This window comes from Ostrea edulis, chromosome 7 (genome assembly GCF_947568905.1).
Source record: "Ostrea edulis chromosome 7, xbOstEdul1.1, whole genome shotgun sequence".
NCBI classification, from domain to species: Eukaryota; Metazoa; Mollusca; class Bivalvia; order Ostreida; family Ostreidae; genus Ostrea; species Ostrea edulis.
Window position 1 is genome coordinate 56,652,419 of NC_079170.1, and position 26,090 is coordinate 56,678,508.

The following is a 26,090-nucleotide window of genomic DNA, read 5'->3' on the forward strand; positions in this document are numbered from 1 at the left end:
TTGTTTTGTTTCATAACTTTGTCAAAATATAAATATTTTGATATACACACTGAAAATCTCACTTTCATTTGATATAGAGGCTTTAATCAGTGCTAATACAGGGAACAGTGATTTTGATTTCCAGTACATATACCCTTCATAAATACAAACTTTTACAATGGGAGTCAGGACACAGCTTTATAGGCATGATGTCCGTGAGATTATTTATTTTAGCTCAATTCAATAATGAAGAAAAGGGACATAATTCTACTTCGCTCTATAGAGTTGCTGCTAAAGACGGCAAGCTTTTTTAAAAAGCTTTACTTGTTTCTAAACTTGTCATATCTGTTAAATGATACAAACTGCGTATGATAAACTTACTGAGCACATTCAATTATGCATTGATGAATAGTTGTCCCACTCCCGCGTGTAAAAAGTTGTTTTGCGCCTTACTATGTACGAGAGTTCTCCAAAGGGAAATAATTCGGACGTGTCTCGAAACCGGCGTATTTAGTTCCCATTTCAAAGAAAATTTCTCTGTTTCTACTGGAAAATCGGCGGTTAATTGACTGTTGACCAAGTTTGGTGCCATTTTTGCGCAAAATTCAAAATTCCATATTCGTATGGTCATCTGGTGTTCATTTCGGGACAGTGTGACGCCAGCATTACAGACATAATTTATGAAGTCAGCTTAGCGCTTTTCAGTACTTTCAGTACTTTGATTTATAAAACGGTACTCCAAGAAGTGGAGGAATCTCTTATTAACCAACCAACTATGTAACTGACATTTTGTAATATTGAAATATTGCAAGTAAAATGGGGGAAATAAAGAAGAAAAGAAAAAATGAAAAGAATAAAGAATGTTCCAAAAGAAGGTCGAATCATCGGTGGTTCGGATCTTCTAACTACCTCATTTGAATAATCACTTCCGGTACATTGCGCATGCATGCTAAAGAGAGAGTGGTAGGATAGTCCTTATACAATATTTTTAAAGTAAATTTTGTCATATATCATTCCACCAGTGATGTGATGTAGGTAGGTATTTTAAATGTGCTTTGTATTATTTCAAATCATATTACATTATGATGTAATGAAAGGTCAACATTGCTTTCCTATCCCATTCGTCTTGTAGTGTACGACTCTGCGCATTCCAAATCAGTAAATGCAGTGGTGCACTGAGGGTGCATTTTTAAAGGATCTTAGAAATAGGCCTAATTGTAAAATATTTTCTCGGAGGAACTATGATGGAGGTATATACAGTCGACCACGTTGATTCCTCGACCCATTTTCTCTTACCCCATGGCCCCAGTGATTGACGTGAAGAACTGTGCCTGGGGGGTACTACTAAAAGAAGAACTGTATGTTTATTTTGTACAATGTGGTGTTTATATGACTTGTTTTATAATATTTATCATTCTGCAGTTTTCACGAAAACTCAGTGGTCCGAAGACCGAGGGTAGTGAATTTTAAGGTCGGGTCAGTTAAAATAAAAAATCAAAAGGTCCGATGGGCTTGTAGACTTTTTGTAAGTCACATTAAATATAATGTTGCATGTAGATATTTGCATAATTTACCATAAAAATAAATTGATTGATAGCACATAACTTGATAAGTAAGTGTTTGCAGTCATTTTTGGGAGGCCAACCGTGATTGGGAAGGCCCTGCGCCATAGTCCCGTTCAGGTGAAAATTGGCGCATTAAATCATAAAATCCATGCGCCAAAGTGTGCATTCATTATCCATTGTAACTTACGTTTTTTTTCTCTAGAATGAATTGGGTACAACTTACTTATTTTTTGTACTTTCATTTTTAATTCCTATGTATTCTGATACACCGAATCTCATTGGTTGAAGCAATACAAATCAAAATAGATAACCAATAAACTATTTCCTCTTACGTAACATCTCATCACGTCTTCTCATGCTTATACTTTAGCGTTTAGGCCTAAGTTTCGGAAGTCCAAGGACAGATAAAGAAACGAAAGAAAGTGAAAAAAAAACACCAAATAATGAAGAAGAAAAAAAAAACCAATGAGAGACCGTCTTCAAATACCAATGCAGTGAAAGCGAAATATCGTCGGACCGACGGACATGTCCGTTGATTTGGCTCTCGGTCCGGTAAACTTCGTTATATTTTCGGTCCGAATGTCCGGTGACTTTCCAGCAACGGTTTCAGAAACTACGCAGAATTTCCCCCCTTATATAACTGGTACCGATAAACGGTACCATTCCCAATGCCAAAAGCTGTTGAATTTTCCCAATTTTGAGACTAAAAATTCCTAATTCACTCGCTGAAAAATGAACCGCTGAAATCGTAATTTTCTTAGTCTGAAATGTTGTACGAGTTAACTAAAATGTTCACTTCCGGTATCAAATCGAAAGTACAGATCATGACAGTGTGTTTTGTAGAGCTACGATGATTCCTTATGTTTCACAACAACACACAAATATTACCGTAAAAAAGTTTGTAAAGAGATGAATACTTCTTGTTTTGTTGTATTTTTTCTTTTCTTTTAGTTGAAATCATTTGCCTATACATTGGTAGAACATTCCCAATTTGTTCGATTTTTACGCTGTTTTTCCCAATTGAATGGGTACAGGTACCAGTGGGTAGAAGAAAAAAATCGCTGCTACGTTTTGACTTCCAGTTCCGTTTATAAAAAAAAACTAAAAACATACAAAAAACGGCAACATGTTCCATTTAAAATGGAACAGTAATGCAGTCCACGGTAAACCGTTAAAACAAAAATCCAATGACCAGGAGGCACAAAGTCTTTCATGTTTTAATATAAAAATAATACTACTTTTTTCGGTCTGGTAAAATGTGATTCGGTCCGGTAATGTTCCTGTGTTTACCAGACCGAATGTCCTGTAAAACATTTCAACATTTCGCGATCACTGCCAATGCCGATAAAAGCAATGATACCGTTGAGAAGGGGACATTGAAACAAAGAAACATTTTCAAGAGCGTTGGAAAAGATCATGGTCATGGTTCAGAGTTTCAGTTAAAACAATAATGTTCCACTGCACATTTACTATTTATTGAAATATGTTGATGGCCCATTAAACCTGAAAATGGTCCATTGAAAACTTCAATCATGGGGCCGTAGTCTCATTGGCCATTTTGGCCTTCCCAATCACTGGGCCAAAATGCCACCGATATTTGGCTGTTTCGCCTCACAAAAATTATATATATATAATATAATATATATATATATAGTGTTATAATTGTTTGTTTGTGCTTTCTATGAAATATTCTATACAATTGCATCGAAAGATCCACTCTCCTTATAAGAATATCTTAAACACTGAATGACGCAGCGATTGTGTGAGATTGCATCAGTGTGTATAAGTAGCGCTTTAGGAACATAACAAAACTTCCTTTCCAGGGAAGTCGTTGTGGCCGAGTGGACTTGCGCACTGGTTTGACAGTCTTGCTAGGCGGTGGGTGCCGTAGGTCGCTGGTTCGACCCCGGGCTGGGGTGAAAATTTTCAGTACCTAGTTGTGATTATTTAGTGCTCTTTATACATACATATATATTTTTTTTCCCAATTTCAAATCTAGCGAAATTAGACCATTCTAAACAAAAAGTTACCGTATATTGCTGACAGTATAGGAATTTACTAAAATCCGAAAAATACAAACAGGAGAGATATTTCGGAAACTTGATTATTAGTATAATATTTACAAGATTATGGGTACAAATGCTGGTGAATTAATAATTTATTTTTCTTCTTGAAATTAATTAGACAATAAGTATTTCTTAGAAAAAGTAAGTAATGTTTATACAAGGTGTGACTTCCCCTACATATTTAATGTTAAATAATGATTTGTTTTATGATTTTAAATTAGATCTGAAATAAACCTCAAACAAATTTTTTTTTTGTTATTTAATAATCATTTTATGCATCTTTACCATTTTAATTTACTATGAATGATTTTTCCCAATTTGAGGAGAATGTTACTAATTTTTCCCAATTCAAAGGGAGGGGTGGTAGTTTGAAAAACACAAAAAAATCACTGGTTTGGACATCTTGTTTAGTTTATTTTGTTATGTAAAGAACGATAACCATACTCATGATACTTGTAATTGTCAAGGTAACTTTTGCATAAATTGCATGAATATTCAACGAAAAACTTGTTGAAACAACAAAAATGGTTGCGTTCTGTATCACACCGCACACCGGTAATTGCATTGACTAATTAAAATGAACTTTGTCAGTTGCAGTATCTGCAGTTTGTATAGTTTGTAGAAATAATCATTTATATTTGATGTTTGTAGATAATTATTGGACTAGGAGTAGCTGCAATTATGTAGCCCTCTCCAATTTTTTTTTTTTTTGGGGAGAGGGCTACAACTCCTTAGGATCTCTGTAATGGTACAAATGCGAGAGTGATTCACTCCCGCAACATTTACGATCATTCTAAACATTTGCCGACTTTCTTTACGTAAATAAAATGATATTCTATGTTTCTTAGACAATATAAAAAATTACAACCTGCAACTTCAGTGTTCGAAATTGGTTTAAAACTTGATAGAGACCACAGGTCTATGCCAAAACAAGAAGACTTAGACCTCATCGAATTGGCATAGACTGCAACATTGAAAGAAAAAAAAACACAAATTTAAAACATTTTCATTTACTTCTAATATACTTAGCATATTTTCTTTCCATTTCTATAATATCCTCCTTTCCTCATAAAGTTTGCAAAAATCGTGGCCTCCAGGGGTAGTTAGGGCCATAATAGGGACTGAGGTTTTACATGCAAATATATATGGAAAGTCTTCAGATATGGGCCAAGGTGACTTAGGTGAGTAATGTGGCCCATGGGCCTCCTTTTTCCCTTATATAACTGGTACCAATTAATGTTACCTTTCCCAATGCCAAAAACTGTTGATTTTTCCCAATTTTGAGATGAAAAATCTCCAATTCATTTGCCCAAAATAAACCACTGACATCGTAATTTACTTAGTCTGAAATGTTGTACAAGTTAACTAAAATGTTCACTTCCGGTATTAAATCAAAAGTACAGATCATGGCAGTGTGCGTGTTTTGTAGAGCTATGACAATTCTAAACCGAGCCTGTGACGATTTCTTATGTCTCACAACAGCAAATATTACCGTAAAAAAGTTGTAAAGAGATGAATACTTCTTGTTTGGTTTTCTTTTTTATGCCTGGACATAGTTATATATTGTCTCCTATATTTTAAAAATTCTTTGCTTGATTGACACCAAACTTGGTACACTGGTACAGCATAAGGAGTAGATGACCCCTATTGATTTTTAGGTCACATGGTCAATTAGCTGCAGAACTGTAGCTCTCTGGAAAAATATTTTGACATAACAGAGAGCTACAGAGCCACCCCTTATAAAAACCTTCGATTTACGGCGCACAAAAAGCTGCGCACGGTTGAGACCTTATATCGTTGTATTCTTGAGTTACTGTCTCATAAATTTAATATCAAAAAATTCTTAACATATTTTCCTACTATACTTGTGTCTAAACATATTCATTAAAGCCCCACACGACCTGAAAACTCCCAGCTTCAAATGATTTTATAAGGGGTGGCTCTGTAGCTCTCTGTTATGTCAAAATATTTTTTCAGAGAGCTACAGTTCTGCAGCTAATGGGGGGGGGGGGGGGGGGGGGGGGGGGGGGGGCATGTGTTTTACAAACATCTCTTCTTTTCTTTTAGTTGAAATCATTTGCCGATATATTGATAAAAAATGTCCAATTTGTTCGATTTTAACGCTATTTTTCCCAATTGAATGGGTGCCGGTACCAGTACTTGTGGGTAGAAACAAAACATTGACTTGTCACGATATAAACGCTGGGGTAAGAGTCGGAGGAGCATCAGATTAGTTGATAACTTGATATATATATCCCTACCCAGGGAAAGCCAAGTCGGACACCTGAAAATTTTTGGGTTTATTAAGACTAAAGCCAGTCTGGATGTCATGGTTACTGTGGATGTACAGTAAGTGTGAACGAGACATATCGGCAAGTACATGACATGCTCCAGATAGTTCATTGGAAAGTCCTCGAGTGATTTTAAAGAGCGCTTTTGATTGGTCGGTTAAATTATAGGTAGGCGTTCCCAAGTATTTGGCATTATATTATCTCGTGCCTAACAAGTGTAAGTTTCACTATTTGATTTCAGTGTATAATTGCACCGTACGTAGCGTGAGATTCAATATCGGTTTTGATTTGACACCGGAGATTTGAGATTACGTTAATAAAATGTCTTGTAAAGTTTATCTTATATATACTAGATATCTACATGTATAAAAGTGATGGGATATCTTATAAAGAAAACAATATAAGATGTCTGATACAAGATATCTCGTAAACTTTAGAAGATATAACTTTTATCAGATACCTTATAAATTTTATCTTTTAAACAGGAATATCCGTACTATACTTATAATCCATCGCAGTATCAATAGGTATGGGAGGGGGAATACAGGGTGAAAAAGGCGAGCTCCGATATGTAAAGAAAAGACAGGATAGCAATATCCCAGAATTCAAATAGTGTTGAATATTGAAAAGGAAAAAAAAAATGACGGTGTCGAAAATGCTGCGGGAAAAGGCAGGATCCGCAGTTGCCTCTATATCCCAATAAAAATTGAAAGGTTACTCCCTTAAATTCCTTTAGATACTTGTCAGTTTTAAGTGATCAGAAATTTCAGTACATGTTTCTATAGGCGATTTTGTCCGTTTAAGAACAATGCTTTTGTTTTGTTGTCTCTTTCACATTCGCAGTTTCCATATCGTTATTATGCCCCCCTTTGAAAAAGAGGGGGCATATTGTTTTGCCCCTGTCGGTCGGTCGATCTGTAGACCATGTGTTGTCTGCTCAATATCTTGAGAACCATTCACTTGATGATAATGATATTTCATATGTGGGTTAGTTATGAGTAGAAGAGGATCCCTATTGTTTTTCAGGTCCAAAGGTCAAGGGTCAATCTACTCTGGACATAGGAATATAATGTCCACTCAATATCTTGAGAACCCTTTGCTTGAAAGACATCAAACTTGGCACACTGGTACATCCTAAGGAGTAGATGACCCCTATTGATTTTGAGGTCATTTGGTCAAAGGTCAAGGGTCAAACTGGGCATAGGAATATACTGACCATTCAATGTCTAGAGAACCCTTTGCTTGACAGACATCAAACTTGGTACGCGAGTACATCTTCAGAAGAAGATGACCCCCATTGATTTTGAGGTCACATGGTCAAAGGTAAAGGGTCAAACTGGACATAGGAATATACTGTCCGTTAAATATCTCGAGAACCCTTTGCTTGACAGACATCAAACTTGATACACTGGTACATCTTCAAGAGAAGATGACCCCTATTGATTTTGAGGTCACATGGTCAAAAGTCAAGGGTCAAACTTGACATGGGAATATACTGTCTGCTCAGTATCTTGAGAACCCTTTGCTTGACAGACATCAAACTTGGTACACTGGTACATCTTCAGGAGTTGATAACCCCTTTTGATTTTTAGGTCATATGGTCAATCCACTCTTGACATAGGAAGATATTGTCTGCTCAGTATTTTGAATTGATGATACTACTCTCAATTAAATGATGTGTGTGTGTATAACCCTTTTCAATTTTGCACCATGGGGGGCATATGTGTTTTACAAACATCTCTTGTTTTAAAATAAATCTCTCAGAGGATATTTTCGAAATCTTGCAAAGCATTGGATATTAGGATCGATGTCGGAAAAATTTCTAAATTCAAATAGTTAGGGGGAAGAGGGAGTACAAACTCGTAAGTTTCTGTCATCCGACATCGATTACACGTTAGTGGGGAAATAATAGTACATTTTGATATCCGGTGTGAGCTTTGTTGGCGACATTTTCGGTGCAAGAGTTCCCATGATTGACAATTTTATAATGTGGCCTTAGCGACGCCTAATTTCTTACTGATTTTATCATAAAATAAACCCTCGGCATGTAATTTTAAAATCAACGTCATTGTTTTAGTTGGTATTGGTTTTCCCTTTTCGCAGAGTCTCTTCCATCGTGCTAAAAGATTATGTAATGACACGCTAGTGGTCCATTCACAGTGATTGTTCTTTCCTTGATGTGTCATCATTGACAGATTTGTTTTGAAATCAACTATCCGAGACCTCGAATGAACTTGAGAAGCTGAGTCGTTCACACTTACTGTAAATTCACAGTAAAAACCCATTCCATTCTTCTGGTAAAAAAACCCATTTCATTCCTAATTGATAGGCTACTATCTAAATGTGTGTATGTTGCACATATCCATAAAACTAGAAAGAAATAAACCAAAAATAATAAACATTTATTCAGTACATGTAAATACCAATTATATCGATCATTTATCAATACAGTTCTTCCAATTTTGACCAATTATCGATTATAAATTTTTCTGATTTTTGATAACTAATTTTTAAGACACCTGTAGATCCACATGCATTAGGTAAGTATGTTTAGGTCACCTGAGTAATTTGGTTTTCGTCTGTCGGCGTCCGTCATGCGTTAACAATTGAACATTTTTAACTTCTTCTTAATAACTACCAGTCCAATTCTTTTCAAATTTGGTATGAAGCATCATTGGGACAAGGGGGACATAAATTGTAAATTTCAGGACTCCAGCACCCCTGGGCCCTAGGGGCGGGGCAAAAACTGCCCAAAATTGACCAATTTTCAAAAATCTTCTTCTCAAGAACCACACACATGTAAGAAAAACTAAATGTATAGTGATGTAGAGCAGGAAGGCCGCTACCAAAATTGTAAATTTCATGATCCCCGGGGTAGGGGTTCTGACCCCAGGGCAGGGCCAAACTTGTTATATAGTGTTTATGTGGAAAACGCTTAAATTACACCTTCTTTAATGCTATTGATACTAAATTGAAAGTAAATAGATATTTTGGAAGAACAGGTAGTACTTTACCAAAATTGTAAATTTGATTATTCCAGGGGTAGTGCTCCAAGTCGCATCTGTTATCAGGTCGCAAAATGGTGACCTAAAAATATTTCTGGTCGCCATTTTAAAATTTCTAGTCGCCATGTTCAAAATTTCTAATCGCCATAGTAAAAGATTTTGTAAATATAAGACTTACAAGGTTTTTTTTAAAATATGAATATCTTTCAAGTAACAAATCAACAACCATGTATACATTTTGTTTGTTTTATTTTTAAACTGAATAGAAGTGTACTGTGAAACATGCTGGATGTTAACAAGTCAAGTATTTACTCTGGCAAAAGTTGTATTGCATTGGGCCATCCTGTATATTTTACAGTACGCTTCTGGGGAAGAAAACCCAGCGTTCCACACAAGGATTTGCTTTAAAGTTATCAATAAGTGGGCCTTCACTGCTTATCATGTTATGCGAATAAGAGCTCCTAGTTTTGTTGGATCTTTTGCTGAACAATTAGTACCAGCATCAATAAGAACACTACATCCCTAGTTTGATTGTCTTTGAAAATTAACAGCAACAGTTGCCCCGCTCGACTAACTGCTAATAATGCAGTCATGGACAACGACATGTCTCTTACTGTTACCGTGAATAGTCACACTTCCACGTTTGAAAGATGTACACTCGGTCGTGGCGAAATAGGACAATGGATGTCCAGAAATGGTGGACGTTGCTGGCTAATTGGCCTCACAAATTCTGCAAAACATTTTGCCATCACAAAAATTCCCTCCGCCATTTCAGGACTGGGGTTCTTCCTTTACTTTTGCATTTCTCTTTAGACACTGCTACACCATCTTTTGATGCAGAACTTTCCCCGTGTGATTCTTGAATTTCTTTGTTACATGTACTAGGCCGAGGCTTCTGTTTTTTACTATTGATAAATCCAAAGTTCTCTAAACCTCGTTTTCCCGCCATCTTGATTGTTTTGACCGAGACTGAAAAATATTTATTTAGACTTCCGATTCCGATTCTAAAATTTTACTGGTTGCCCAAATTTTCTTCACTCGCGAAAATGCGACTTAATTATAATCTCTAGTCGCAAAATTGATTTTCTGGTCGCAAATGCGACCGTTTTACTCGCAACTTGGAGCACTGAGGGGTAGGGGTTTTGGTATCAGGGTGGGGCCAAAATGGGTGCAGTTATTAAATGTGTGAACAATAGGTATTTTTAACTTCTTCATGATAACTATGATTCTAATTCTTTTCAAATTTGGTATGAAACATATTTAGAAGAAGGGGAACACAAATTGTAAATTTCAGGATTCCTGCACCCCTGGGGCCTTAGGGACAGGGCAAAAACTGCTCCAAAATGACAAGTTTTCAAAAATCTTCTTCTCAAGAACCACACACATATAAGAAAAACTAAATGCATAGTAATGTAGACCAGGAAGGCCTCTACCAAAATTGTAAATTTCATGATCCCCGGGGGGTTCTGACCCCAGGGCGGGGCCAAACTTGTTATATAGTGTTTATTTGTAAAACACGTACTTAAATAACATCTTCTTTAATGCTATTGATACTAAATTGAAATTAAATAGATATTTAGAAAGAACAGGTAGTCCTTTACCAAAATTGTAAATTTGATGAACCCATGCAGGGGTAGGGGTTTTGGTATCGGGGTGGGGCCAAAATGGTCAGTTATTAAATGTGTGAACACTATACATTTTTAACTTCTTGATAACTACATGTATCATTCCAATTCTTTTCAAATTTGGTATGAAACATATTTGGAACAAAGGGAACATAAATCATAAATTTCAGGATTCCCGCACCCCTGGGGCCTATGGGGCGGGGCAAAAACTGCCCCAAAATGACAAATTTTCAAAAATCTTCATTTCAATGACCACACACATATAAGAAAAACTAAATGCATAGTGATGTAGAGCAGGAAGCCCTCTACAAAATTGTAAATTTCATGATCCCTTGGGTAAGGGTTCTGACCCGAAGGCGGGGCCAAACTTGTTATATAGTGTTTATGTGTAAAACACTTAGATAACATTTTCTTTAGTGCTTTTGATACTAAATTGAAACTAAATGGATAGAGTAGGTAGTCTTTTACCAAAATTGTAAATTTGATTTTCCCCAGAGTAAGAATTAAGGGCTTTGACCCCAGGGTTGTGCCAAACTTAGTATATATGGTATTTATGTGTAAGTTTGCTGATACAGTATAAAATCTAAGTGCATGCTTAGAAATAGCAGAAAAGGATGTACAAAAAATGATGAATTTCATAACCCAGGGTTGTGAATTTAGGATAGTCGAAATTAGTCATATCTTTTGATGTTTTAATGTTAATACACCTATTATTTAAAGCCTTTCATCAGTGTATGCACTTTTGAGGTCAGTGAAGTTTTATACTGTTGCTGAACATTAGAAATTAGGAATTTTTTTCTAGATTTCATAGCCCATGGAAGTAGTGATACTTTTTCACTAGTATTCAGGTGACCAATAAGGCCTGTGGGCCTCTTGTTCTTAATGTACAGTCAAAACTGCCAAATAGTGACCCACTGTATTAAGCGACTCACTGTCATATGTGACTGTAAAGAAGTTTTCCCCAAGGCATTAATTGCTCTATCTATTGTACCTGTATTAGATGACCACCTGCACCTGTCTAACGCGACCAACAACCATGATTTTTACAACCTTTATGTGTAATTTTACCTTTATTTAACGACTATACATTTTTCAATCACAACACGATTTCTACTTTCGATTTCGGTTGAGCATAACTATTCCGGGCAATCTCTACCCTAGCTGTAGAACTGTAGCTCTCTGAAAAAATATTTTGACGGAACAGAGAGCTACAGATCCACCCCTTATAAAAACCTTTGTTTTACGGCGCACAAAAAGCTGCGCACGGTTGAGGCCTTATATCGTTGTATTCTTGAGTTGCTGTCTCATAAATTTGATACCAAAAAATTCTTAACATATTTTCCTACTACACTTGTGTCCAAACATACCTTCAAATATTCATTAAAGCCCCATACAACCCGAAAACTCACAGCTTCAAATGATTTCGTTTGATAGAGCAAGTCTAATTGAGATAGACCAAATTGTCTATGCCAATTTTCTAGGTACTGCACTCATTAAAACTTCTAGCATAGTAATACAACAATATAGCCAAATTATTCATGATCACCTACATTATCACAGTTTATTGACTTGGTTAAAGACCTAAACCTAATTATAAAGTTGTCTTTTTTCCTGGTCTAGTCTCTACTTGAATAATAGTTGATTTCCAACCATTCCTATCCTGGTTCCCCAATTTTCCCTTTTACCATAACCTACATAATGAACTTTGAATATTATTGTGGTACAGTAATTTTAGTAAGTTAAACCGGTAGGGGGCTTATGTATTGCCATGCAATACTCTCGGAATGCTTGTTCATTTTTGCCTTGCTATGAAAATTGATCCTTTGGCTTTTGTGTCCCGAATGACAGTGAACGGTGAGCGCAAAACTGTAAACGGTGAATGTACGGTGAGCGTATGGAGAACGTATGGTGAGCGAATGGAAAAATGGTGAAGTAAAACGTTTCAGGGACTAAAGCTTAATTAATTATATATTACGGGAATCCATCTTTATGCGGTCACCCCTTTAATCGTTTGAAATGATGTACCATACTGCACTGTGCAGTCTGCATTGTTTGTTTAATCACATGTGCCCTATTAAAAATGATTATTACAGGTAAATGAAAAGATGAAAACCATATCCACTTTAGATGCAAATTTTAATATGTAGTTAACGTAGTTCCACACTCATGTGATGTCATAGGATTTTGCAAAGTCAATAATTTAATGATAGGAACATAAATTTTGTTGGAATCTTTTTCAATAGTTATTGTAAAAAATCTTGTTAGCCATAAAATATTTCAAAATTCTTAGTTATATTTGAATAGTCAATGATATGTTTCAAAATATTGAATCCAAGGACAATAACTCTGTTTTCATTCAATTATCTATCAAGTCCATAATGCGATATATTTCTTTTATTTTTGACAAACATTTTACCAAGGTGATAAGGAATCATTATCTGTGTCTTTTCATGAAATTACATACAATTTTAATCCCGAGTGATTTAAATAGCTCAGCTGTATGGTGCCAGACTTCAGTTTTTGATGGGGGTATACATAATCTGGAAGCTATAGATTTGAATTTATTAAGGAAAGGTATGGATTTTTCCCCATGAATAACTGTAACAGATGTAACTCTACTAATATAAACAGAAAAAATTATATGTAAACCATGCTATAAGGAAAATGCGTCCACATTTGTTTGTTTTTTAACATTTTGGGGAATAACGCTAATTCAATAATTTTCCACATATTATTCTAAAACTTGATGAACATTTTGAAAATGACATGTGTTTTAGTTATTGACATGTTTCCCGATAAATAAATGCAATTCAAAAAATATTTTGTTGTTTTTATATTAAAATAACAACAAATAACTGTTTCCAATGAATTCCATAAAAATCTACATCGGGGTATATGACTTTAGTGGTGTATGTAATGAAAATTAATATGGAAAACCTTAACTGTTTTGCCTTTTTTCATTACTCTGAATGTTAATTTATTGATTCCAAACAAAAAAATGCTACCTAAACCCCAAAAATCCAGGACTAAGGACCTACCTTAATATCTAGTGCACTGGTTCCATACAATGATAATTGAAATTATAGAATACCGATGTACTTTATTACTGGTAATCGCGACAGACCTAAGTCGTTAAAATAGGTAGTGACAGTTCCATCGCCAAACGTTTGTTATCAGGTGCGAATGTCACGGGTCCTCGGAGATGGCCTTAAAAACGAATGTCCTGTTTCACGGTAGGTGTGGCACGCTAAAGAACCCTCACTGCTCAATGACCGTAAGTGCCGAGCATAGGCCTAAATTTGAAGCCCTTCACCGGTCTTGGTGACGTCTCCATATGAGTGAAAAATTCTCAAGCGAGACGTTAAGCAAGATACAATCAATCAATATCACTGGTAATTGAGTTTGGTCTTGGTGAAATGTTCACATAAAAAATGCTGTATGGCAAGAAAGAAAAAAAGTCTGGTATGCACATAAAAGTTGTACGTAGACTTCAGAGTCAAAATCCCCTCTCCCCCCCCCAAAAAAAACCCCCTGATTTCCATGCAAGTATATACGGTACGAATCAGTGGCCATTTTTTTTACAGAATGAAAATTCAAATCAAGAGAGCTAGTGCAGAACTTTCTGGTTTTAAAACGGTTGAGTCCCCCCAAAAGTATAATGAGTTCAGGTGAGTGTTATGGCCCATGGGCCTTTTGAACAATTTGCCATTAACTGCATTTCTTATTAGAGGTCTCAGGTCAAATATTTTTAAAATATCTAAATAAAGAATAACGAAATATGGATGGAAAAGAAGAACACTTTACAAGAAGTTATTAGGGGCCTCTATGCCCAAGTAGTTAGAGCATCACGCTCAAAAGCACACAGCCTCTTACCTCTGGTTGGCGTGGGTTTAAATCCTGCTCATGCTGGTAAGTGAGAAAGTTTCCCAGTTTACTTTCGGAAGGTCGGTGGTCTCTTCCCAGGTACATTGTATCTGGGTTCTCTCTTCCACCAATAAAAACTGGGTGCCACTGAAAAATTGTTGAGTGTGGCAGAAAACATCAAAACAAGAAGTTATTATATTTGTACTTATTTTAAAGACCCAATTTTAAGTTGACACCCCCAAATTGTAAGCTGCCTGCCAATCAAACATTTAACAATAGATCTCAGGTGGAGTGACATCTGCAGACACTGTGGCAGAGAGGTGTTTTGATAACAATAACAGCCAGTATCTACAGGCATTCTTTAGATCTTGAGGAAGCCCAGTATACCTGAGTTTTGATAGCAATGACCTGTCCACAACTGCTATTTTCTTGTAATTAAATTGTTTTTAAAAAGGCCCCTGAACAATGCAATTTCAATATAATTGTAATTTTCCCCCTCTATATATCTGTACATGTATTATAAATTACACAATCAGAAATCAAACAATAATTTACACAATAAGTTTTAAAACTTGTAACCTATTGAAATAATTTATGTAACAAATTATTCATTGAGTCAATGACAGAGAGAGAGAGAGAAAGAGGGGTGGGTGTAGAATGTGTGTCAGCTACCCTTAGGAATACAACCATTATTCAAACACTATGACTACAGAAACTCTGCAGAGGTCCCTGAGACAGGTCCTGTGTATATCAAAACTATAAAAAAGCATGGACAGGTAGATTTCTACCATGTTCTGCCTCTGTGTATTTCTTTGAGTGCCATGGGATATAGCAATTAACACCTTGGTAGACCCTGACCACTCCAGGTAAATAACATCTGTTTAGATTAGGCTCCGCCTACATTTTCACTGACCCTATGGTCATGAGATGGGTCTTTAACAAACTCAAGTGGGATGGGTATTGTTGATCCACATGTAAGCCTTATGCTGGCATTTACTGTAATCAGCTGGACAAATTAATTTAGCCATGGTTTAGTATTAAATTGGGAAAAAATGTTAGGAACCATGCTGAATGTTCAATTTGATGGGGGAAAAATTGAAGTCATAAAATGTGTCTTATGTTCAAAAGTATTGTTGGGAGTCCCAGAGACAGTCTGTATTCTATTGTTTGTATTAATTCATTACAGGATGTTAAAGAGTTGAAAATCTCTTTTATGATGGAGCAAGTGATGACGTGTACATCATTGACAATACTGAGTGTGATCATCTTTAGTTGTTCATTTCCATCGACTGCTTTTGTCACAAAGGAACTTAGGAACCCAAATCAGAAACATGAGTTTACACTCATGTCAAAGTATGGATCTGACATGATAATTGTAGGTGGAACCAACTATATTTACAGAGTTTTTTCTGGGAATTTAAGCATAGCACTTTCAGAGAAAATCGGACCACAAGAGGACAACCCAAATTGTATGAATATAGAGAATGTTGCATGTAAAAAGGAGTTGTATGACAGTTATGTGAAGGCACTCCTTATTAATAACAACATGGAGCAGCAGCAGGAGGAAATTATCATGTGCACAAGTTTGCATCAAGGAAGTTGTGTAAAGCGAAATGCGACAACCCTAGAATTGCTGCCTGGTTGGGTGAAGAGGTTGACAGTACAACCTGTTGTAGCTAACAATAGAACTGCTACCACTGTAGCATTTCTGGCACCTGGGCCAAGTGCAGATGGAACCTCTCAATCTACGGCTATGTATGTTGGGGCTTCCTGGACTAACACCGGACTAAGGGCCATTAGAAGTCTGGTACCAGCATTTAGTAGCAGAAACACTGTTGATTTTGAATTCACATGGAAAGACATAGCAACAAATTCTTACACAATGGTGGATGAAATCAATAGGGATTCATTCCCTATTAGATACATCTATGGGTTTGCTTCCGGAAACTTCAGTTATATCGGGACAATTCAAAAAATTAGTGTTGCTGCTGAGGATTATATTTCAAAGTTAATCAGAGTGTGTCTGTTTGATAAACACTTTTATTCTTATGCAGAGACTGCTTTAAAGTGTGAATACAATGGAAAGTTATACAATTTGTTACAAACTGCTCATGTAAGTAAACCTGGCATTCACTTGGCTGCTGCTCTTGGAATCTCAAAAGACGAGGATGTATTGTTTGGAATGTTTGGACATGGAAATCCCAATGACCCAATAAAGAACAACAAAGAATCTGTTATGTGTGTGTATCCAATGCGTGCTGTAAAACAGGTTTTTACTCGTAATATACAGAAGTGTTTTGCGGGTGAAGGTAGAACTGGGCCTGACCACATTGCTTCTCCCAGAAATTGTCAGCTAACAACAGTAAGTACCAGTCCCCTCCTCATCTGTCACAAAGACATTGTAAAATAAATGTTGGACCTATTTTTTAACTCACCTGAGTCGAAGGCTTAAGTGAGCTTTGCTGATCAAAATTTGTCCGTTGTCTATCGTCGTTGTAAACTTTTCACATTTTCATCTTCTTCTCCAGAACCACTGGGTCAATTTCAATAGAACTTGGCACAAAGCATCCTTGTGTGAAGGGCTTTCAAGTTTGTTCAAATGAAGGGCCATGCCTCCTTCAAAGGGGAGATAATCGCAAAAATGCAAAATTAGGGTAGGGTCATTTTAAATCTTCTCAAGAACCACTTGGCCAGAGGAGCTTACATTTACATGAAAGCTTTCTGATATAGTGCAGATTCAAGTTTGTTAAAATCATAGCCCCCGGGGGTGGGATGGGACCACAATAGGGGATCAAAGTTTTACATAGAAATATATAGGGAATTTTTAAAAAAAATCTTCTCAAGAACCACTGAGCCAGAAGAGCTGAGATTTATATGACAGCTTCCTGACTTAGTGCAGATTCATGTTTATTCAAATCATGGCCTCCTGGGTAGGTTGGGGCCACAATAGCAGTGATTGGGATAAGCAAATTGCTTAATATGACAATGGCGCGTTACCAGCTAGTGTCAATGTGACATTTCTAAAATGAATGCGCCATATTGAAATTTTTATGAGACATTTTAAAAGGACGAAGTCCGAGAGACCTGTAAATTATAATCTAAACACTACTGACAGATTGCAATGCCATAAATATCTTTAGCTTTATTATTTGTATTAAATTTATGTTTTGCTAAAGTAAGGATTCTCATCGTGATTGTCTGCGTCATCGTCTCCTTCTGCTCCTGCATTGTCTACTGCCAGTACTGGCTGATCATTAAGGCGAAAATTAAAGTCAGTTTGCCCTTTGTCAAGCTTAAGAATTTTTTTCCGTGGCATCTCCAGTCCGTGCGCATTAAAATTGCAATTTAACGGTATTAACCAATCAGATAACCTTTTACTGTTTGATTAGACACTGAGGAAATCTAAGTCATACTTGCGCTTATAAGAACGTAAAGTTGTACTATCACTAAAGCATTAACTGCGATAAAGATTTTTCAAGCACTTAATATAGATTAATTGGGGGATCAGCTCAAAAGTTAAAAAGTTCATATATCTACGAAGTCAGTGGGGAAAAGCTCATATCGACGATATGTGCCACAACGGCGCAGTGTTTCAATATTCTATGCGCCATTTTTTTTTTTAATTTAATGCGACTATGGCGCAGGGCGCGTGCTTATCCCAATCACTGCAATAGGGGATCAAAGTTTTACATACAGATATATAGCAAAATTCTTCTCTAAAACCTTCTTCTCAAGAACCATTGGGCCAAAGAAGTTGACATTTACATGAACACTTTCTGACATGGAGATTCAAGTTTGTAAAAACCATGGCCTCCATGGGTAGGTTGGGGCCACAATAAGGACTAAGGTTTTACATGCAAATATATTTGGAAAGTCTTTACTTTGTCTGTCAGTAAACTTTTCACATTTTCATCTTCATCTCTAGAACCATGGGTGAAGGGGATTCAAGTTTGTTCAAAATGAAGGGCCATGTCCCCTTCAAAAGGAAGATAATCACGAAAATGCAAAAATAGGGTGGGGTATAAATTTGAAATCTTCTCAAGAACCACTGGGCCAATAAAGTTTACATGAAAGCTTCCTGGCATAATGCTGATTCAAGTTTCTTAAAATCATGGCCCCTAAGGGTAGGGTGGAGTCACAATAGGGGATCAAAGTTTTACATGCAAATATATAGGGAAAATCTTTAAAAATCTTTTCAAGAACCACTGTGGTAGAAGAGTTTAAATTTACATGAAAACTTCCTGACATAATGCAAATTCAAGTTTGTTAAAATCATGGCCCCAAGGGATAGGATGGGACAACAATAGAGGATCAAAGTTTTACATACAAGTATATAGGGGAAATCTTTAAAAATCTTCTAAAAATCACTGGGGAAGAAAAGTGGATATTTACATGAAAGCTCCCTGACAGAGTAGATCCAAGTTTGTGAAAATCATTGTCCTCTGGGGTAGGATGGGTTTTGACCTTGGAGTTTGACCTACTTTTTTAAAAAAAAACTTGACCTATTCAATATCCCCTGAACTATATAAGGTAAAGCTTTCATATTTTGTGTATAGATTCTTAATTGCAAAACCTTGTTATGCTTTGGTTTTTGATCTTGTGACCTTGTCCTGGAAGTTTGACCTACTTTTGATAAAAATCTGATATATTCAATATCTTTTGAGCTATATGAGATGGAGCTTTCATATTTCGTATATAGATGTCTTATGGCAAGATATCATACCATGATCTATGACCTTGGTTTTATCCAGAACAGCAAGAACATGGTAGTCATATTGTTGAGGAATCTTTGTGTTGTGTGAATTCATTTTCAGTTATGATGTGATCCTTGGTGTTGAGGTCACAATATGGGGTAAAAATTTGGTAATAAAAATTGAAAAAAAAATCAAAACAGCTTAACGGCAGTACCAATGTGAATCAGGTGAGCGATGTGGCCCATGGGTCTCTTGTTTATTCATGGTAGAGTTCAGCAATGAAAAATTCACAGTATCCAAAAATGTTGACAATTTTTAGCCGAGTTGCAATGAAGTTGAACTCGGCTATTGGTTTGGTGATGCGGGCGGGTTGGCGGGCGAGCGGGCGGTTGGGCGTCAACAATTGGTTTCCGGATGATAACTTGAAAAGTTTACAATCCGAATCAAATGAAACTTTGATATATTGTTGGGTACCAGGTAAGGAAGACCCCTATTGATTTTGGAGAAAAAAGGTCAAAGGTCAAGGTCATAGTGACCGAATATAGAATGAAAATTTCAGAAAAATTTAGTTTCCGGATGATAACTCAGAAAGTTTAAATCCGAATCAAATGAAACTTTGATATATTGTTGGGTACCAGGTAAGGAAGACCCCTATTGATTTTGGAGAAAAAAGGTCAAAGGTCAAGGTCATAGTGACCGAATATAGAATGAAAATTTCAGAAAAATTTGGTTTCCAGATGATAACTCAGAAAGTTTAAATCCGAATCAAATGAAACTTTGATATATTGTTGGGTACCAGGTAAGGAAGACCCCTATTGATTTTGGAGAAAAAAGGTCAAAGGTCAAGGTCACAGTGACCGAATATAGAATGAAAATTTCAGAAATATTTTGTTTCCAGATGATAACTCAGAAAGTTTAAATCCGAATCAAATGATACTTAAAGATATTGTTATGTACCAGGTAAGAAAGACCCCTATTGATTTTGGAGAAAATGGGTCAAAGGTCAAGGTCACAGTGACCGAAAATAGAATTAAAATAAAAAAAATAATTAGTTTCCGGAGAATAACTTGAAATTTTTTTAATTTGAATCAAATGAAACTTGGTCATATTGTTGGATAACAGCAAAGCAAGGCCCCTATTGATTTTGGAGAAAAAAGGTCAAAGGTCAAGGTCACAGTGACCAAAAATAGATTGAAAACTTCAGACAAATATGGTTTCTGGACAGTAACTTGAAAAGTTTAAAACTGAAATTAGTTCTTCACAATTATAAATATGCCACATCATTCCTGACTTTACAATGTATCCCATGCAACTCGGCTTATGCACCCCTGGGTGCATATATTGATTTTTCTCAAATTGAAAGGGCATAGGATATGTTTTAAAATTGATATGAAGAATACTGTAACTGTATTTTTATCATGTTTATAGAAGATTGACATTGGAGATGATTATTGTGGGAATTATGATTTTAACACTCCTATCAATGGTCCAGAGCCTGTCACCTCCTCCAGAGCCATCAGCATTAATGCCACTGCTTCATCTCTCATAGTTACCACAACACATGCTGGTTACACAGTAGCATTTATTGGCACAAGGACGGGGCATGTGAAAAAGGTGAGAGCTCAGTTATTAGTCCCCAACCAGTTTGTAAAACTAATGGGTACTATAGCTTTCTTCTCTTCCCTCTATCTGACTGTCAGTCTGTTCCATATTGGTTTTTCAGACTTTATTTCCATTATGTTTTCTTGAATTCATTTGAATCTTGCAGTGTAGTTTCAGAGTGGCAAACTACAGAACAAGTTCGAATTTCGAAACGTTTGATGGACAAGTTTTAAAGAAATTAATTTTTATATTTCACATATTTTATACATAGGGCCATCATTAAAAACTTTTTTGTTTGATGTACACCGACCCACATTTTTCAAGTCGGGTAGGTAGATCGGTATTTTTTTTTTTTTTGAATGTCATGAAAATCAGAATTACAAATTTTCTGATGTTTTCATTAAAAACATAAAGCTGCCAGACAGAATAGGGTTTAGAACATTCAGTTTGTACACATTGTATATAATACACGTAAATCTTCCAATGTCTCCTGAAATTTTCTCAGAACGTTTGGTATTCATCACAGATGAGGACCTCTACAGTTGTTGATAAATAAATGAACCCCCTTTTTTATTATCACCGATCGATTCTGACATTCATAATAGTAATCACTTAAACACTTTAATGTGATCCATGAATATCCTAGTGAATTGCATGATGACGGCAATTTACAATAAGTTTTAACATTGCCCAATATAATTTTAATGTCGACTTCCCCTCATCGTTCAATTTTTTGTGACGATCGTGTTCCATTGGTGTGTCTCAGTTTAAGAGCAAAATAAAGTACCTTTCACCTATTAAATCGTAATAGATTTTAAATAATCCCATATCAAAATAATATGCGTGCTTTTTCAGAAATATAGACCATCAACTTAAACGCAGACTCATGGTTCGCCATAATTTTGGTGCGCTATCCCGCGTGATTTGATTTAAGTAACATGGCTTTCAAACTTTTGTACACAAATACAATCAGGCCTAGACGGGGAAGTTCGTAGCTTCTTGTTCTATCTTGTTGGTAGATAATGTGGTGATTTGGAGCAGTGATGCGGTATATTTGATTGTTCATATTGAAAAGTTCCCAGATGAAAATCAAAGTACTTAAAGTACTCGTGGGAGTTGAACATTGTGGAAATTCAGTTAGAAAAGATAGTACTGGAAGGGTAGGGGGATAAATGACTGAATATTATCATGATTTTAGATACAAATCAACTGTTGTTGTTTCAAAGCGTTACAACAGCAAACATGGATAATGGAAGGCCCATGGGCCACAACGCTCCTCGAGTAACTGAAGTCGTGTTGTTGTTTTCTAGAATTTCACCCCTTTATATTCTCATGAAAAATGTGACCACATATTATGGCCCAAACATTCAAATCAATATGGTTATCAATGCCTTGCAGTTATGAAGAAGTTTTCCCCCTGTATATATACATTCAAGTTTAATCCTAGTTATAGCTAATTCTAAGGATTCATTACTTGAAAAGGTAGTCCAATATGCTAAACTGTCACCTGAGTATACTACAGTCCTGTAGAGGATCAATGGAATGGTAAATAATTGTATAATAACTCAAAATAAATGAAATGCAAAAAAATTAAAAATTGTCGGGCATCGGAAATGCACAAGCCGAGTTGCGCAAGGAATGAGCATAGAGGGAACCGGCAGAAAAGTTTTCAAGAATTATCAAGCAGGGAGCAAAATTTTGCGTACATAAATTTCAACCGACTTAAATCCTTTGTGACCTTGACCTTTAACCCTTGACCAAAATCAATAGGCTTCTTTGTCTCATCAACGGCGATAATCCATCTAAGTTTAATTGAGATCCTATAATTTGTTAAAAAATTATAGTGCAGAAAACAAAATTTTCTCCAAATTTCAGTCTATTTATAGCCAGTGACCTTGACCTTTGACCTAGTGACCCCAGAATCGATAGGCTTCCTCATCTTACTGAGGGTGACAATCCATCTAAGTTTGAATGAGATCCTATAATTTGCTCAAGAGCTATGGTGCGGAAATGAAATGTTGATGCGTGCCCGCCCAAAGGCACTTCATCAGATCATAAGTCGAGTTCGACTTCATCGCAACTCCGCTAAAAATGAAACACTAGTCAAATAATGTTATTTATTGCCAAGGTATTTGGGATATTATACTGTGGCTCAAACAGGGGGTGAATGAACCTGACAGTATGGAAAGCATATAGTGGAATCAGACTTGTGATGCTGGAAATCTATAGTGATTAATAAACTATACATGTACAAGATCCATAACTTTTTTTTTCAGTTTGTGAGGGAGAATCCTCGTGTCTCTTTCATCTGTAGACAAATAAACAATGTGTTTTGACCAGAGCAATTTCCAATCCTTTTGCAGCATAAATTCAACATTGTGGCAACTGGGTTAAACTTTGATAGTGAAGTAATACATGGCAGCACCTTATCCCATGCTCTTAAAATTTCTGTTTGACACACACTCATGACATCCACTCCAACATTACAGAGTGCAGCAAAATCGCATTGTATTAGGGGATTCAAAATGGATAACTGGTACAAAATATGGTACATACTATTCAAAAAGGATAATGAATTTGACATATTGATGTCTTGGAAAAGGAAATTCTGACATCGGGGCTATAAGTGTTTTCAAACATTGTCATTTGATAAAAGTGTTCTACATTTTTAAAAATAGAGATTAATATGTCTTTACATACATAGGTGAGAAAGTTTCCATTATTCCTAGCCGAGACATACCATGTATGCGCAAAAAATTCATAAACAAATATCACACTACTCACGTAGAAAATGTGGACCTTACCGTCAGATCATCAAGCGCAGCGAAACACGCCATTTCGAGATTACAGTCGACGAAAGCTCGGTAACAGTAATGAATAAGGTACACTCATTTTGTGACTTTCTTTATTAAAAGGAACAGTTCTCTAATGTGTAACGTGCAATTACTACGTAATTCAATAACTTGAAGCATGAAGCAGTTTCACTTTGCCACCGGATATAAGAAATTTTATTTCGTATTCCGATCCCAATCGAAAGTTGTTGACTGGCAATGACGTGTTTTAATTCAATCTACATGTAACATCAAACATTTTTTATATCACATTAAAAAATATATATATATATATATATACACATACACAATGTTGTAGAGTTATTTCTTGTAAATTTTCTGAGGTTTCGCACCATATTCGATATTTCGCGCCACGGTGTCAATAGGGCTTGTGTGCAGTTGTCGTTCGTTTCCCTATCAATGTTTATAGGTGACGCTGTGCTACAAACGACAATTTTTCAACCTTATCTATTATTTTTCTATGTCTATCAGTATCAATTTGATCGAAATCTTGTATTCAAATTGATTTGAATACAATATCATTGCATTTATTTACATGTCAATTATCAAAATTAGATTAATTCAGAAAAGTTACATGGATTATTTAATGGCGGATGTTTATAAAAGTTTATGTTGATTTACCTAGGAGTAAATCAGCTGACACAGAACCCCCGCTGACGACCACTATACAAATCAATATAAATTACTGCGCAGAAAAGTGCATGATGACCCAGGGAGATTGAACATAGTTCAACTCCCAAAAATGGTCATTTTCAAAGTGAAAGTAGAACCCAGTGATGATTCTGTTCCACTATTTAGCGGAATTCCGCTATTTTGAATTCGGGATTCCGATACTCATGAGCGATTTCCGATATTTTGTCGCTTTCTAGTTTTACAGCAGTTTTTACTGAAAAACCTAAACATTGACAATCAGCGCGAAAATGTGATGTATTTGATAAACATGTACCATGAAAATTTGGGGGGGGGGGGGGGGGGGGGGGCAATAAATTTCACTGTGGGCCAGTTAATTCAGACAACCAGCATGTTTTAACCCTTGTACTACCAGTGATGCTATAGATAACAGTGTCTGTGTGTGCCAAGCTGATAAGGAGCTCCAGCCACTGACTGTGCCAGGCTGATTTGTTTATTTCTGCTCAAATTACACATGATGCAGATTATCTTAATTATCACCTCTTTCTAATCCTTTTTGCTGATAACAATCTGTGAATTTTTTTTGTAGATGGAAACAAAGAACAAAATTGTGAAGAAATTTTTTTGATATATTGATTTGTTAAAAAGATATAAAGAAATGAAATACAATTATTGACATAAAAAGCAGTAAATTCACAAAATTTATTCTTGATTAATTAATTCTGTTCAAATTGACAGCACCATTTTTATATTTCTTTATTCTATAATCATTCCTTTGGATATTTATGTTAAATTATCCTCAAATACTTGTTAAATTTGCCCATAAAACACAATTTACACAGGGTGGTATGCAACCAAAAAAATGGAGAACAACTACACTGAATGTTCCATTGAAATTTAAACTCATTTGTGAGTGAATTGTCTTAATCAGTTCATTCAGAGTCACTACTTTCCAAATTTTGGTACTGAAGACGGTTGTAAGCCTGTTTATAGTCCTTTGACGTGTGACACAACTTGAAACAAGGGTCAACACACAGTCCAATATCACATATTTTGCACTCGTATGACGACCGCACAGTTTTCCTGCCATCTCCAACACTTTTCCGTTTTCCTGTGGTTGTGGAACACACTGGACAGGTCCTCAAAGGTTTAGACTTCTGTCCTTCCTTTTGTAAAATTTTGGTCAGAAAATGACGACCAGTCAAGTGTTCCACATCCCTTGGATTGGCTGCTCCTCGGACTTGAGTTGGCTGGGGGTTGGTCTCACCTACTAGAGACTTAATGATTTCTCTTCTAAACACACGATGCAAGACTGGTTTTTTCCCCAAGTCTTGCACAATGTTCCTTGTGCAGGAGGTAAGCATTTTATGTTGCCATCATTAGCAGGTGAAAAAATACTTTCTTCCACCACTTGAGGGTCCTGCGTTTGAATGCTGGGTAGGAGATCATCTGGTCATCTGTCTACTGCTCCCATGTATTTATCATAGTCCACAATGCAGTGGGGGCGTTGAATTGCCTCTCCTGTGGTCCTATCGACTTTGTCTGGGACATCGATGAACTCGGCAGAGTGCAATGTTGTACACATGTGCACGTCTCTTTTGTCCTTCCATTTAAGCAGCTGAAGTGTACCATTTGTCATTGCTACACTTTCACCCTTCTTCAGTTTGACTGTTTTCAGGTCTGCAGGAACTCCTTTGCGGTTGACACGCATGGTCCCACAGGCTCCTGTCTGCTGCTGGAACAAGTCGTGAAACAATATTGGGGACATATAATAATTGTCCACATAAAGTTTATGTCCTCGTCCAAGATAGGGGGTGATCAGTCGCATAACAAGATCATATATCTTCCCCTTGTCCGACTGATTCTCCTGGCTACCATGGTACATTTCAAAGCGAGAGCAGTACCCATTGCTGGAGT

At 36.2% G+C, this 26,090-nt stretch overlaps 1 protein-coding gene across 7 annotated transcripts in view; it reads left to right on the forward strand.

The window, feature by feature from the left end:
• Positions 1 to 891: 891 nt before the first annotated feature.
• Positions 892 to 26,090, forward strand: part of LOC125653306 (plexin-A2-like) — a 157,341-nt gene continuing 132,142 nt past the window's right edge. For 5 of the 7 annotated variants that reach the window (XM_048882710.2, XM_048882711.2, XM_056144785.1 and 2 more), the window contains exons 1-3: positions 893 to 1,014; positions 15,582 to 16,757; positions 20,518 to 20,703. In XM_048882710.2, coding sequence (XP_048738667.2) covers positions 15,609 to 16,757; positions 20,518 to 20,703 — 1,335 coding nt within the window. In that variant the 5' untranslated portion in view covers positions 893 to 1,014; positions 15,582 to 15,608. Of the gene's footprint in view, positions 1,015 to 14,115; positions 14,200 to 15,581; positions 16,758 to 20,517; positions 20,704 to 26,090 lie in introns of all 7 variants that reach the window. The other 2 variants (XM_048882708.2, XM_048882707.2) reach the window with 2 other exon arrangements.